This window comes from Epargyreus clarus, unplaced genomic scaffold, assembly GCF_041222505.1.
Source record: "Epargyreus clarus isolate Ecla_fem2 unplaced genomic scaffold, WU_Ecla_fem_2.2 ptg000007l, whole genome shotgun sequence".
NCBI classification, from domain to species: domain Eukaryota; kingdom Metazoa; phylum Arthropoda; class Insecta; order Lepidoptera; family Hesperiidae; genus Epargyreus; species Epargyreus clarus.
In genome coordinates this window covers 11557337-11572560 of record NW_027332215.1, presented here as the reverse complement: position 1 = coordinate 11572560, position 15224 = coordinate 11557337, and the positions used below count along the sequence as shown (strand labels likewise).

Genomic DNA, 15224 nt, shown 5'->3' with positions numbered 1-15224 from the left:
GTAATTGAAGGCATATTTTCCTGTTTACATAATAATTCTTCCGTTTCGATATACGATATACTATTATTACAGCTAAGATAGGTAGTGATACTATTTGTTATATACTACAGGCCTCTTTCTGTGGGATTTGAAGGATGTCGGGGTCATACCGATATTTATGAACCAACGATTATTATTATAATAAAGGCATAGATAATCATAAGTGTAACTTATGAGTGATGCTCCGGATATCCGTATCCGTATTTCGCGGATCTTTACCGTACTGATTTTCGATAGAATGAAAATCTATGCATAAGTGAATAGTTAGAATTAAAAAAACTATTTCATTCCGTAGAGTTTTCTAATCTTAGTAGTTGATTAGAGTATTCTAATCTTCGATTTTAATTCGTATATACATTTTTAACTAACCGATCTATATCCACAGATCACTACTTATGTGTAATGTAAAGATATAGGTATCTCTAAGCAAACGTTTAATAAATCAAAGTCAGTGTAGAGCGGTATCAGACAGCGGATTTCATGTTAATGCGGTCTTATCCCACGTGAATATGTCAGACACACAGGCAAGTATCGTGGAACACGAACTTTTCTTTTTTCCATATAAAAGCAACAAGAAGAGTCTAAATCAATTCAACATATCGATATCTTAATTCGCAAACCAGCCAACTCCATTTTTTTTCCTCCATTTTTATTTATTTTGATTTCGTTCAACGCCAATTTTTATCAAAATAAATAAAAAAACATTTAAAAAAAAAATGGAGTTGGCTGGTTTGCGAATTAAGGTATCGATATCTAACTGGCTGATTTGGTGACGATCAAATATATTATTAAGATACCCTTTACTTGATATACAATCGAAAATCCTGATAGATGTTCAATTTAAACTTACACTTTATTTATACAATGTGTAGCTATTTACGAGGCAGTTTACTAATCCCTTATATACAAAAATGCTATTGCCTTAAGTGCCTACAACTTTTTTCAAACAAACTCGAATGTGAAATGCGAATGTGAGTTTCTTTGTGTTTGTTTGGTTGTTCGCTACACTCACACCGTAGCGAACCGAATGTCATGGAATGTTGTATGTATGTATGAGCGGTTCAAAAAAGGACATAAGGTACCTTTTATCCCGAAACAAATACCGTTGCCGAGGGATAGTTAAAAACCTTCGACTGCAAGCGAAGCCACGAGAAGAAGTTCTAAATAAAACTTATTTACAGCGCTGAGATACGATAAAACGCAAATAAATTGATATAATTGTTATCACGTAACATTAATTAAACCTTACATCAAAATACAATGTTGATAAAGATATTGCGATCTAAATCACGCCTTCGGAGCAAACTTTAACATACCAAACTGCCTCTTCAGTTCACTGATAAGAGCAATAGGATAGTTGACGTCGGACGTCATTAGCAGTTTTCAGGGCAACGGGTACAAACCTATAAATATGCACGAAACTGACACATTACGTACCTGCATGAATAATCTACGCATACAACATGAATACCATTAGAATATCTCATGCCGACGAACACATCACTTCTACTTTGTTTTACGTATCACGTCATTATGGTAATTAATAGCTAAGCAGGTAGAAATTATGTTTATCCGATGTGCATCCCGTTAAGTCACTGACGTTTCAAAATGTACGATCTCGTGAGTTTAAATTTTTGAAGTGAAATCTTTAGCGGCGTTGTGCACTTTTTGTGTTGGTTAAAAAATGTTAAACTCGCGTCCGGACATGTGACCTGACCAAATATTCGTAAGACAGCAGCAAACTGCAAAAGTCAAGATGTCAGACGGTGCCAGCATAGAAAAAATATGTCAATGGGTGTCAGTTTCATTTTTTATCTATACTAATATTATAAAGAGGAAAACTTTGTTTGTTTGTTTGATTGTAATCAATAGGCTCAAAAACTACTGGACCGATTTTAAAAATTCTTTCACCATTCGAAAGCTACATTATCCACAAGTAACAGATTTTGAAGCGGTACAAAGTTTGCCGGGTCAGCTAGTTTATTATATTTTATTATTCAGGTTAGGTATCGAAAGCTTTCACATCTGCCGGCACTCCCGGAGGGAAACCCGATTTTTTTATGGAGAGAAACCCTATTTTTTTTTATAATAGTAGTAGCCGAAGTTATTTGTTTTACTCGTATCATCAGCTAACTGCCAGTGAAAGTCCCGTCAAAATCCGTCCAACCCTTTCGGAGATTAACCGGAGCAAACAGGAAGATAAACAACAGACAGACACAAAAAAAACATTCTTATTTTTGTAGTTAGTACCGCTACCATATATCATACTTTTATATGCATTTCGTTAAAAAACTGGCATTACAAACAGCCTCTTTAATTTTATCTATTTGCATAGATATTTAACCGACTTCAAAAAAGGAGGAGGTTTCACAATTCGACCGTATACATGTTTTTTTATGTTACTTCGGGAAAAACTTCGTCGTTTATGAATCGATTTTGATGTTATTTTTTTTGCTAGAAAAAAAGATACTTCCAAGGAAATCAGGCTCTGATGATGGCAGACCAGAGAAATCGAGGGGAACTTTCAAAAATCCTATATCGTAGCTATAAACATATTTCTGTTTATAAACGTTTGAACGTATGATAAATGCGGTAGTAGCTGTCGTGTAAACCCGGGTTCAATTTCCTCACAGGGGGAAATCTAAATGATAACTTATGACCGGTTGAGTCACACTGTTCTTGAGCTATGCTCGGTACCTTCTATCTTGGTACCTTGCTATCTTCAAGTAGATTTCTATGGTATTATAAACTCAGAATAAAGTGGCAAATGGATATCTTACAAAGACTTTAGCATAAATTGTTTCTACATAAATTACATTTTAGATATATTTAAATGTAATATATTATACAGCGAAAAGGCAATTTAGCAAGAGGAAATATTCTTGAAAATAAAAAGCAATGATCACAAGAAACGATCTGCTCTCCGGACTAGATTTATTTGAGTTGTAGGAAGCTAAAAGGGAAAGATAATTAAAGGGCCGCCTCAAAGATGAAAATATTAAGCATAAAAACTAAAATAAATGTTTCAAGTATTTTTTCAAGAATTTGAGGACTGCCGCAGAAAAGGATATTTATGAAATAAATACGGATGGACATTTTTATTTTAATACCTTTCTTGTCTTGTCTTTACCTAAACAAGTACATACTTAGATAAACAAATACATGTAGATATGAATGCTATACTACATTCAGATACCATATAATAATTATGGTCCATTTTTCGACTACGAAAAAACAATCCTAATGTTCTTTAAAATTCCTTTAATCCTCAATGAATCACATGGAATTTAAAATACTTCCTCGAATGTGTAACAGTAGCTACGTTGTACATGCGCACGAGTCTACACAACTCAATATTAGTTAGTTACCGTGATGTAGGTCAGGAGCAAAACAATTCCTCTCAAGAACTTCCATTTGAACCGATTAACAACGACCTCATAACCCTAATACGTCGATAATTCGCATGAATCAATTATCGGGGCTTCTCTTATTGGGGCAATCGTATTTTTTTATAATACAGGAGTCGCAGACGAGCATGCAGTCTACCTAAGTGGCTACTACCGCCCATTGACATCTGTAATCAACTCCAGGTAGGATTAGATTCCTACATGAAATCGGCCACAGATACGCCGCTTCTCCAGAGGACTAAGCTAGTACGCCTCGGAAAAGTATCTCCCTTACCACACCTTTCAAACCATAACAGAGCCATTAACACTGCTGTTATGAGGCAAAATATGTGTGGCGGTGTCGCCGCCGGAGTCCAACCACAGAGGGTTCTACCACCTTCAAACACTGATGGAATATGTCTTAGCATATTATCGGAAACCCAGTTGATAAACCTTCAATTTAAACGAACGATCCACCACCAGTGGTTATTAAGCTAAAATAGCGCAAATAACTGACTATTGCCGTAGCCTCAGAGCACCTATTGAGAAATGCAAGCAGATGGGACCAATAATTGATCCACAATTGAATTCAAGTTCAGTATTTGTTGGGCTCTCGGCACGTGACACTCAGAAGAGCTAGGAGCAACGTTTATATATAATTAAACAGTCTATGTATATTGTATATACAGGCTTCACCGTGCATTCCCATTTTTAGATATGTAGAGACATATTTATGGATTAAGAGTAATCCATGTTACTCTCTGTAAACTATATCTTTGTATTTATCCAAATTCTTAAAGGGAGACCAAAAAATAATTTTTAATGGTTTCATATCATGGAAGCAAGGACAATGAATACATACAGTTTGATATAATTTTGAAAATATGTGTAGGTAATAATTGTAAAACAAACAGATTTGACACGGTAATTAGATTGTTTCAGATTACTCTGTATACGATTATAAGAACGTAATTGTATATGTTATACACGTTTTGAACAATTTTTATTCGAAACGAGAAAAGTCCTCTTAGTGGTTACGAAGAAGGTAAAGCTTTGAAGTTCCTGCCAGCTTAGCCACTTGGTAAATCCGTCAATACATCGGGCATACCTACATTTATACCATATTATAATATAGTTTAACAACAATAAATATGGGAAAATGGTTGCTACTGCGTCACTTTGTATATCGATCAAATATTCGTTGTTAGAGTTACACATTATTTTTTTAATTTTGCATGGCATGAAGCCTACCTGATGGAAGTAATCAACCCCTGATATCATAGGAATCGTATCCAACATCCGCCACAGATATATCTTTGCCGCTGAGGACTATGTAAGTAATATTTTAAACATTTTTAAAATAAGGTCGGAGTATAGGAGAGGTCTGAAGTCTGAGTCTGGGAGGGGCCGTCGGAACGGGGCACGAAATCGACCGCTCGCCTTGGCAAGGCGCCAGGACCAGACGAGAACGGGAACGGCAGTACCACTTTCAATTTGTGAACGACTGTGCCAAGCGTGGCCCCTATACCGTTCACCTTTAAACTTTTGCACTAATTGCTTGCTTTGCCGCGGCAAGCGAAATGACCCTATTCAGCCTACGTAAGGTCCACTCCACTTTAATGCAAGATTTACACCGTTTACATAGCCCGCGGCACTTTAAGTTACAAATTAGTAAAAACACACGTTACGTGATTCGTAAGGGTTTTTATAGTCCGGACTACATGGAATGGTTTTAACCACGTAAGGTGGATAGACAATAAAGTTTGGTTTTCGATTAGTTGATTGTTTTAAGGTAAACATGTTTTTATACTTTAGTAGGAGGGGGTCTGACGCAAAATTAGGCACAAATTAAACCTATATACAATCAAATAAATAAGTACAAAGAACATCCGTAACTGCAAGATTTTTTTTTTTTTTTTTTATATTTAACCTAACGATAAGGCAGACGGGCTACCTGATGGAAAGCAGTCACCGTCGCCTATGGACATTTGCAACACCAGAGGAGTCGCCAATGCATCGCCGGCTTTGAAGGAGAGCTCTTTTTACACCCCTCTTGAAGAGCCCCATGTCATAGTCCTGAGGGAATACCTCAGGAGGAAGTTCATTCCACATTTTGCACGTACGCTTGAACCGTGGAGGACCGCCACGGGTCAAGCTGATGTGGATGGAACCTCATCCTTCGGCGGGTGGTGCGATGAAGGAAGGGTGATGTAGGCACCAGATCGAACAGTTCCTAAGAACACACACCATTGTAAAGATATATAACTTAAGGAATTTCTGCATCTTTCTTTGATCATACATGTAATGTATAAGTACCTACCAATTTATAAAGAGTAAAGATTTGTTTGAAATCAATAATCTACAACCTGTGACTACAACACAGATTTCTATATATCTTTTACACAGAACAATAAAAGTTCTTTGTTTTGTGATATTTTACCATTGGTAAAATAATTATGTACCTATCCAAAAGTTACATAGGTTTTATTTTTAACTGCCTCAGATCGCAGCGAATGACAAGGAAGTATATAACTACATACTACCTTTAAGAAATTAATACAGACATGTGTCGAACGGTAGGCTAAAACTTTCAGCGCACACGATTCAGTATGAGCTTCTCATCTCCTCATACTTATCACTGCACAACTGGTAACGCCATTATAACTTTACCAATAGACGCAAACCATTCATTAGCAACAAAGGGAATTCGAACTAGTCGAAAACCGGTTACAGTTTGAGCTGTATTAAGTTGTTTGAGCTGAGTTTGAGCTTGAGTTTGAGTTTGAGCGAAGTAGGGCATATAACTTTCATCCGTATGACTGAGAAGATCGCAAGGTAAAATAAAAAGTAGAATTCAAAACATAATGACAAGTATTATAAAAGATGTACAACGTCGTGCTCGACCTGCTTTCTTAGAAACGTTGTCATGACATGGCTCGTAGTTATAACGCGCTAGCATGACTACACGTATTTAACAACCCTATTTTGTAAGATTCAAGTAGCAAACGGGCTAGCGGTCCTCCTGAAGGCAAGTGGTCTCGACCGCTCATGAATATTTGTAAGGAGCTTCATATTCAATAGGGATTCTACTTGAAACAGATCTTAGATCAACGAAACGCACCGTTTCCGCTAGAAATAGTTATGGTGGTGGTCCCTTTCTTCGTACTCTAATGGTTCTAACTATCCTATATAAAATTCTCGTGTCACAATGTTAGTTACCGTACTCCTCGAAACGGCTTTATCGATTTTCGCCAAATTTTATATGCATATTTTTACATTTTATATGCAGTAGGTCTGAGAATCGGCTACTATCTATTTTTCATACCCTTAAGTGATAAGGGTTGTTCAACCTTAACTTTTTTTTTTACATGGCAACACAACGTTTGCCGGGTCAGCTAGTCTTAGTATAGAATAAATATAGTTCAAAAAACTAAAAAACGCGCTTTTAATTATTTTCTACTTTTTAGTTGATTTTATCATAAAATCAACTAAAAAGTAGAAAATAATTTTCAATCTATGAATCAATTAAGGAACAATAAATTGTATAATTATGAAAAAGCGTGGAATGCTCCACTTATTAAAATCGTGTATTGTCATCGGATTTGATAATTTTTCAAAATTTTGAATTAAACTGAACGTTCAAAGTGGATAGAAATCGGGTTCAAAGATTCCGTTACTGTTACATACATACATACAACCCAAGCTAATAAGAGCGTGTTAAAAAGAAATCTATCTGTTTGCTCTTCTATTTTAAAACAAACGACATTTATCTTAAATATTTTAATTGGGAAAAACAAGTAGGATAAATGTCGATCGTACGATGGATACGCAATACATTAATTCCCTGCTCATGTGGCAGTCAGTGACACACACACAAAACGTATAGGCCAAACAAAACACTTGGGCGAGCCGCTCGTACCGTGTTGGGTGTATATAACGTTTGCAAATACTCCAATAGACACATACTAATGCGCATTATGTCCGGTTGTTAAGCTGTATTGATCAAGTTTTTAGTTTCGAAAATTGCAGATTAATCTTTAAGTACTTAAATTGGAATTATTCCCTATTTGTGGCAATGTAATACGTCAGTTATAGACAATTGACACAGTAACTATATTTAAATATTGTACTCCGAGAAGTTAATGCTATTAGTATCCTAAGTAATTTGTTTAACAGAATAAAGAACATAATTATACTATCAGAGACTTCACGGTCTTTTCTTGTCACGCGGATTATTGTCTGCGTGCGAATACCATCCGCACGCATGAATTTTGCAGTTGTCATTTCTCAGTGTTGCGCACACGCTCGCCAGGTTCGACTTATAGGTACGATAAGAAAGGTATCTATCACAACATGACATACGAAACGATCGAATGCGATAGACACGCAAGAGGATCAGAACCACATGCGGGCTCAAACCGGTGTGATAGGAAATAGGCCAGAAGTGATGCAATGGTTATCTAGCTACTGGACGGTCTCATAGTATGCCTTTATTCAAGTGAGGTCAAGCTCAAGATCGAATCTATAAAATGCAGTATAGATTACTTTTTATTTATGTTTTTGTTTATGAGTGTATTGTGTGGATATAACGTTACGTAATATAAAACACGAAAATAAAAAATATGGCTCTAATTGGGAACCCTGCCTTTGGGAATACGGTTAAAAACATTACCTTCTATTTCTAAGAAAAAACTTCGTTTGTGGTAGTGTTTGTGGAATACAAATATCAAACAAAACACTTAATGAATTTTCTAAACCCTGATCACAAGTACAACAATGGCAGGACAGGAATGAAGTTTTTTATTATAATTTCCAACCACTTCAAACCGAAAGAAAAACAGCCTATCGTGTCCCCATATATAATCTATTTTATTTTATATGCAAGGACATGAACCCATTAGTTTTTAATGTTGAACGTTTTCGCAAGGAATATATTCCGTATTTTGCAGGTTCCCATTTGCATTTAAATTTATTCCATTATACTTTTTATACCTGTATTTTGAGGAGTTTATTTTAAGCAACGTTTGATGTTTATTAATAAATATTATTTTAGAGAAGTTCCGAAATCGGTATCAAAATAAAATTTGAACTGCTTTCAATAAACAGCACTAACGAATATTAAAGATGGTAAGAATAACTTTTTGAATTTCGAGAAATTAAATCTTAGTTTTGAAATAAAAAAAAGCGAAAATAGATACCATATACCTACCCAGTAAAAAAACGTTTTTCAGAACACTTTCAATAAGAATTTCGTATTTAAAGAGTAAGAAAAATATAAGTAATCGCGCCTCATTTTAATTTCAAACCACGAATAATTGGTAATTGACGTCATTATTCAATGAAAGTCGAGTAAAACAGCAGTGTTTTCTTTTGTCATAGACACATTAGTGGTGACATAATATTTCCTTTAAATTGTCGTAACAACCTTTAAAAATATAACGTTACATGATGTAATATAATTTATCAGGTATACAGCAAGAGATATTTGAGCAATCAATTCCCAGGCGCGCTGCCGTGCTTATCGTATACTTCAAAAATTCTCTCAGAAAGTACATCTTTGAAATGTTCATATAATGAGTTTTTGAATCTGTGTACAATGTGCATGTTTTCATTGTAAAGGATAATGAAAGAGAGTGTAAAAAAAATATTAACAGTTTTCAAAATAACAATAAATACCATTTAAGCTAATGATATACTGGATATAAAAAAATTAAACTTATATTCCACATGTTGAAGGATTTAAGACACTAACTATAAACATCTACATCTATAAACCCTAATAGATATATTTTTTCACCAAAGTAGGCTGTAATAATTTTATAATAATAAGTAATTTTCTCTTACCCACATGAAACTGAAATGTTAAATTGATACTGGTACATACACTTTGTATATACCTACACCCTATCTATATGTATCTAATAATATACTCCTATCTACCAATATGAAATATCAAGAGTAATGTTGCTATGCTATGTTTGATGTATTTATATAAAAAATCAATTTGAACTCATTTGATTGTAATGTGTTAAATAAAATAAATAACTTAAACCATATATCAAACCATGTTCTTTATTTACTTAGCTTAAGTATATAGCTTTTATAAAACATACATAAATATTATGTTTATATATTTATATTGTGTAATGCAACAGTTCAATTCATACCAAAACTACGAGGAAATGTAAAAAAATGATAAGAAAATAATTTAAATTTCTATTCAATTCAATTTACATTAAAAAAAAAATTAACAATTACATTGTTTTAACTCAAGTCTTGTGAGAAAAATGTTTTCAAACTGTACAGTAAGTGTGTATTAACACCCATTATTAAAAAACAATCTATCCAAATGTTCTAGATACCAAAGATCTAAATTGGACAATGCCTTATGAATTATCAATCGATGATTGGAGAGCCATTAGATAGATAGAACATTAATAATGGAATATAAGGGACTTTTTTATAATATAGGAGTAGCAGATGAGCATGCAGTCCACCTGATGGTAAGTGGCTACTGCCGCCCATGGACATCTGTAATCAAGCGCAGATAGTATTGGATATCCCCACCTGAGGTTGGGCACAGATGCGCTGCTTCCCCTGAGGACTAAGCTGGAACGCCTCGCAAAAGTATGTCTTTATGTTTAAGTTTAAATATTTTGGTGGTCAGTTCACACTTACCTCAACAGAGCGGTCTCCTCGGCGTTCATGGTGGGCATCTTCTCCGGATCTTTCTTTCCTTCGTTTAAGGTTTGCTCCCTGTAATAGTGCAGTGTAGCTTACTTGATGTACGCATGGGGTGATTCTACGTTATCTCAATCAATACCCATATTTTAAATCATAATGTATTTATCAACCCAACACCAAAAAACAAAAACATTCACCAAATTATAATTGAACCTTTCCATGTTAAAATAATTAGTTCTTAAACTAAAATTGGTTATTCATATATCAGGCCAGAATTAAATAATAATATACATATAATATGAATGAATTAATGAAAGCATGATAATTTTTAAAAATTGCATGCATGAAATTGTTAATGCTACATGACTAACACTAGATGGACAAATGATTTGAACTTGCAACAACAGTGTTACTCACTCAGTTAAAACCTCTGACATGTCCGACAAACTTTTATTAAATAATGGTTCTAATTTCTTCCTTGCTGTCCCTCCAAGTTGTAGTATTTTCTTTACCTTTTTATTAGGTCCTTTAGGTACTGTCGTACCCCGGTACACTTGACCGAGGGACATGTATGAACCTCCATTCAGCAAGCCCCGATTCATGCCAACTTAATTTCCAAACAAAAATAAATAAAATAAGCTAATTTGCTATAACAGTGCAGCACATGCGGTCAGTGGGAATACATATACGCAAAATAAATTAAAAGGATCGCTAAAGTAATATAAAGTTTGCATACAACCACAAAAGTAATAAGTTAGGTGAATCTAAATTGCATTAAAAATAGTAGGAACATAGAAAAGTTAAAAATAAAAAAGGATGTTTATTTGGCTTACCTTTTTTAAGAGGTGAAGTGGCTGTCGCGTGTCCCTTGTGGAGTCGGAGCACGTACGATCTTTCTCAGTATATCGTTTACTGACCACAGTCTTCAAAGTTCCGTCGGCGAGTGGAAAAGAATATCTTTCAGCGCTACACTCCACCAGTCGCAGCTCACTTCTCGCCGTTACGAAGACGCATGCGCGTCAATTATTCAATAAAAGCCCGGGATCGGGAAGTTAATACGAAAGAGGAACTAATGGTAGTTAACCAAATACAAACGTGTATTGGTCGTTAAAAACCATTACGAGGACATTTGATATTTGACTTCTTATTGCTTTATAATATAAGCTTATTATGCAACAGAACACTAATGGATAATATCCTCTTTATGCCGCAATTTCGCTCAAAAAAGAGTTTGAATTTTCGCAACGCACTTTATGGACCACTGACAAATAAAAGAAATGTCAAAACTTAAAATATCTGTCAAAAGTGCCAAAAACATAGATGATAAACGATCGATACAATAAAAAACGGATAAAACTATCTTTTTTTATAAACACATTTTAAAAGTCAGATATATAATATCTTAGAAGTAAGAATACATAAGATCTTAGATGGTAAATTTATTAACTGAAAAATATTTACAATTATAATTAAACTTACAGAAAAATAAAATAATAAATTAAAGTATAAATATAGAATAACTTATTAAAAAGTATCTTAGGAGAAATATATTTTAGAATAAAACTATACGCTGAGATGCTGTATATTTATAATAAATCAGAAATGCCAAGTATCTTTGATAAGTGTATACTATTCAAACGTAAATTGTTTTCTTTGACTATTATTTAGCTTTTCCTTTCCCGGTAATGGATGTAGTAATAATACATCGATATACTACTAATAAAGACGATGTCATTGTAATAATAATAATCCTTCAATCTGAAAGTAAGGTGATGTGGTTCTTTGAACTCCTCTGTATTTTGTAAGAAAATTATCAAAGTATAATATCTACTTACCTATAGTCTGATTCATAATATCCAAAATGTAAACAAAGAAATGTCACTATAACTACCTAGCATGCTGGAGATAGCAGGAATTTTAATTTTGTTATGAAAAAAAGGTCTTTATTTACATTTTTGTATATCAAATTCACGGAGGTCGTAATTAATACATAATGAAATTTTGGTTAAAAAATAGCTACCATTGCACTGTTGATTGGAGTTTTAAAAATTTAAGGTTTTGTTAAATTTAGAAACAATATAATCATAAAAAGGCAAAAATATTTAAAATAAATGTCCATGAAAGAAATATATCTGGCAGCACTTTATCAAAGCAGTATTTGTTGGATGGTTACCGAGAGCGCCATCCTTTGGCTATTTTTGAAAGCTTACTCATGAATACAGCGCCATCTTATTTAACACCATAAAGTAATTCTATACGGTAGTTTACTCTACTATTAGGTATCTCTAATCATAGTTAACAGATGGCGTTTGTTACCCGAGTATACAGTTCTGTTCTAAAACAAATGGAAATTGTTCCGAAAAGTAACTATATCTAGAAATAAAATTACATAAATCGTAGAATGAAAGAAAAATACCTTTATATAACTACTCATTTTGGAATTAACCTTAATTGTTCGTTTGAACTTAGAATTATAGTCCACCCTTATTTATGCCTTTGGTGCAGAAGGCATAATTCAGATCTGACCGACTTACATTTTTTTAATATATATCTTAGCTATTTATCGAAATTTCAAAATAAAATATACCCAGTGGGAGCTATAAAGGTATCAAATCGAAATTCAAAAATGTATCTTTAACAAGTGCTGTTTATTAATAGTCAATCTATTAATTTTTTTCCGACCAATAATCGAACTTTCATCATTTCTAGTAAAAAGACATTGTTAAACTTCAGTCTATGGTGGGTGAAACATGGTATAGACTGATTATCGTTTATTATTAACGGGCTAAAATATAGACGAAAGGTGTTTAATTAGGTTCCACGTAACCGTTCCTATTAGGATAGAAAACTCTTGTCCAAAGACTGATGAGATTGAGATTTTTATTCGTGTAGTTTTTTCGGATGGGCTTAATGTAACATTTAAGAAAAAGGTACCTATAAGTTGAAGGCGTTTTTCAAAAAGTTTGCTTATAAGATTCATACCTTCATAGTATTTGAAATGTATGGTAAGTAGACGTTTCTCTTCCTTTAGAATTTATGCGTTAATAATCTATAAGAAGACCTTGGTCATAAGGAGTGTCAACGAATCTGTGATCGGCTTTAGGTACATATAAACAGAGTTAGTCAAATATGTCTACGGGCAGCAGTGACCATTTACCATCAGGTGGTCTATAAGTTAGTTTGCTACTCGAATTGAATCGAACATAACAACTAAAACATAACTCTTATGTCATGCAAATAATAATGCTAAGTGCGCAACAATTAAGTTTAAATCAATAGTTTACCAGTGTTAACACTGCAATATCGAAGGTTTTACCGTTTTTTTAGACCTAAGACTTCATATTTTTCATGTATTATTTACGTGTGTAAATATTTTCTATATTTTTTTTAAATTATGGCCTCACAAGTTTTCGAGAGAAGGAAATTCCCCTTCCCTTCGCGCTCAATTCTCCTTTTCTAAACAACATTTGACATTTAAATGTTGTTTAGAAAATGAGAAAAGGAGCAACATTTAAAAATATCTATCGTAGAATTATAACAAAAATATATTTGGGATTTGGCAGGATCTTTTTAGATATATTTCGCCCCCCAATAGTTGTCCCATAATTAAAAATCTGTTGTTTACACTATATCTTTGCCTTTGGGTCATGTAAAAGCATATGAGTATTAAATTTCAACTCGATTGTTCCAGCAGTTTCGGAGCAAATTAGCCGTGATTGACGGACAGACGGACACGAGAGTGATCCTATAAGGGTTAAATTATTTTTTCGTCGTCGTCGTCAACCCATTACTGTTGGACTGTTGCACAGTTGGACTGGGTCTCCTCTCAGCATGCGAAGGTAAAGGCCATAGTTAACCCCGCTGGCCAAATCGCGTATTAGTAGACTTCACTTCGACTTCCGACTTTGAAATGTTTAATAAAAGTAATTGCAAAGAAATCCTTCAATATTGGTAGCCTATATTAAATTAGGTGTTTCAGGCGTGCCTTTGGGAATAATGCTGATATTATTATATTTCAGCAACATTCAGTTCTTTTCCACGTATCCTTTTTGTTTACAAACAAATCTATGAAGTACCTAGTAGGTAGATAATTAATTAATAAAATAAGTGTAACAACAGTGCTTTTTTCCCGTAATAAATGAAGAAAAATAAAAATTATATTTTTTATTCAAATAATCTTAATTCTTATCGAATACACTCTATAAAAATACTTATAGTTCTTTATTCAAAATAACTTAATAATCATGGGTATAAAACTAGGCCTTTTTGAGTCGATCACGTGGCAACACTGGCGTTACATTTTGAACAGAACCTATAAGTACATACGTACTATAAGCTAAGCTAAGTTTAATTATACATGTCCTATAATTATTTTAACGATTTCATTTACAATATTGAGTAGGTACTAATGTACATCATAATAATATGTTATTATTAGCAGTTATCTCATACATTAGTAATGAGTAACGCAGATTATGGTACTTGCAACCGGTTTGTAAACTACCATTTATTAAATAGAATAATCTTCGAGCTCAGTGTTTATCTTTATCGTATTTGTTTTTATAAAGTAGTACTTTTCGAATTACAAAATCGTTAAAAATACTTACATATTTAATACAGGAATGATGTCGACTGGGTGCTTCTTGGGCGGATTTACTTCGTAAGCCGTAGTGCATATAGCTACGTAACGGGCAATGCGTTCAAACTTCTTTTTTTCCGAAGTCGATACACTATCGTCGATTATAAATCCCAAATTATCCATTATCAGGATTGATGTAAGTTAAAAATATCCTAGACCTCTTTGTGAAGTAGTACGATTAAACCGATATTTTACGAAGTCTTGCTACCGCGGGTCTCGCTGTTGTGGTAAAGCTCAGCGGACGACTGACTAATCCATATCGATGACCTTATAGGTGCGGTGCATTGTTAATTCAGCATTTAGCAGTCAAGTGGAAAAACGAGTAGGTATACATTCAATTATATTTACATATTGCACATGTAGATTCAAATGATACCATCGCTAGCATTGCAATTTATTTAGATTAATGTATCGGCCTTGTTCTCAATAAAAAATCAAAACAAAAAAAATAGAACGGACAATATTGTGATTAAAGC

The 15224-nt window shown here is 33.7% G+C and overlaps 1 protein-coding gene across 11 annotated transcripts in view; it reads right to left on the bottom strand.

Moving 5' to 3' along the window:
* MESK2 (misexpression suppressor of KSR 2) overlaps positions 1-15005 on the bottom strand; it is an 87341-nt gene extending 72336 nt beyond the window's left edge. For 2 of the 11 annotated variants that reach the window (XM_073074633.1, XM_073074635.1), the window contains exons 1-3: positions 10945-11393; positions 10527-10719; positions 10104-10181 (exon numbers count right to left, since the gene is read on the bottom strand). In XM_073074633.1, coding sequence (XP_072930734.1) covers positions 10104-10181; positions 10527-10711 — 263 coding nt within the window. In that variant the 5' untranslated portion in view covers positions 10712-10719; positions 10945-11393. Of the gene's footprint in view, positions 1-10103; positions 10184-10526; positions 10720-10942; positions 11394-14716 lie in introns of those variants that run through there. The other 9 variants (XM_073074634.1, XM_073074641.1, XM_073074639.1 and 6 more) reach the window with 9 other exon arrangements.
* Between the last annotated feature and the right edge of the window lie 219 nt (positions 15006-15224).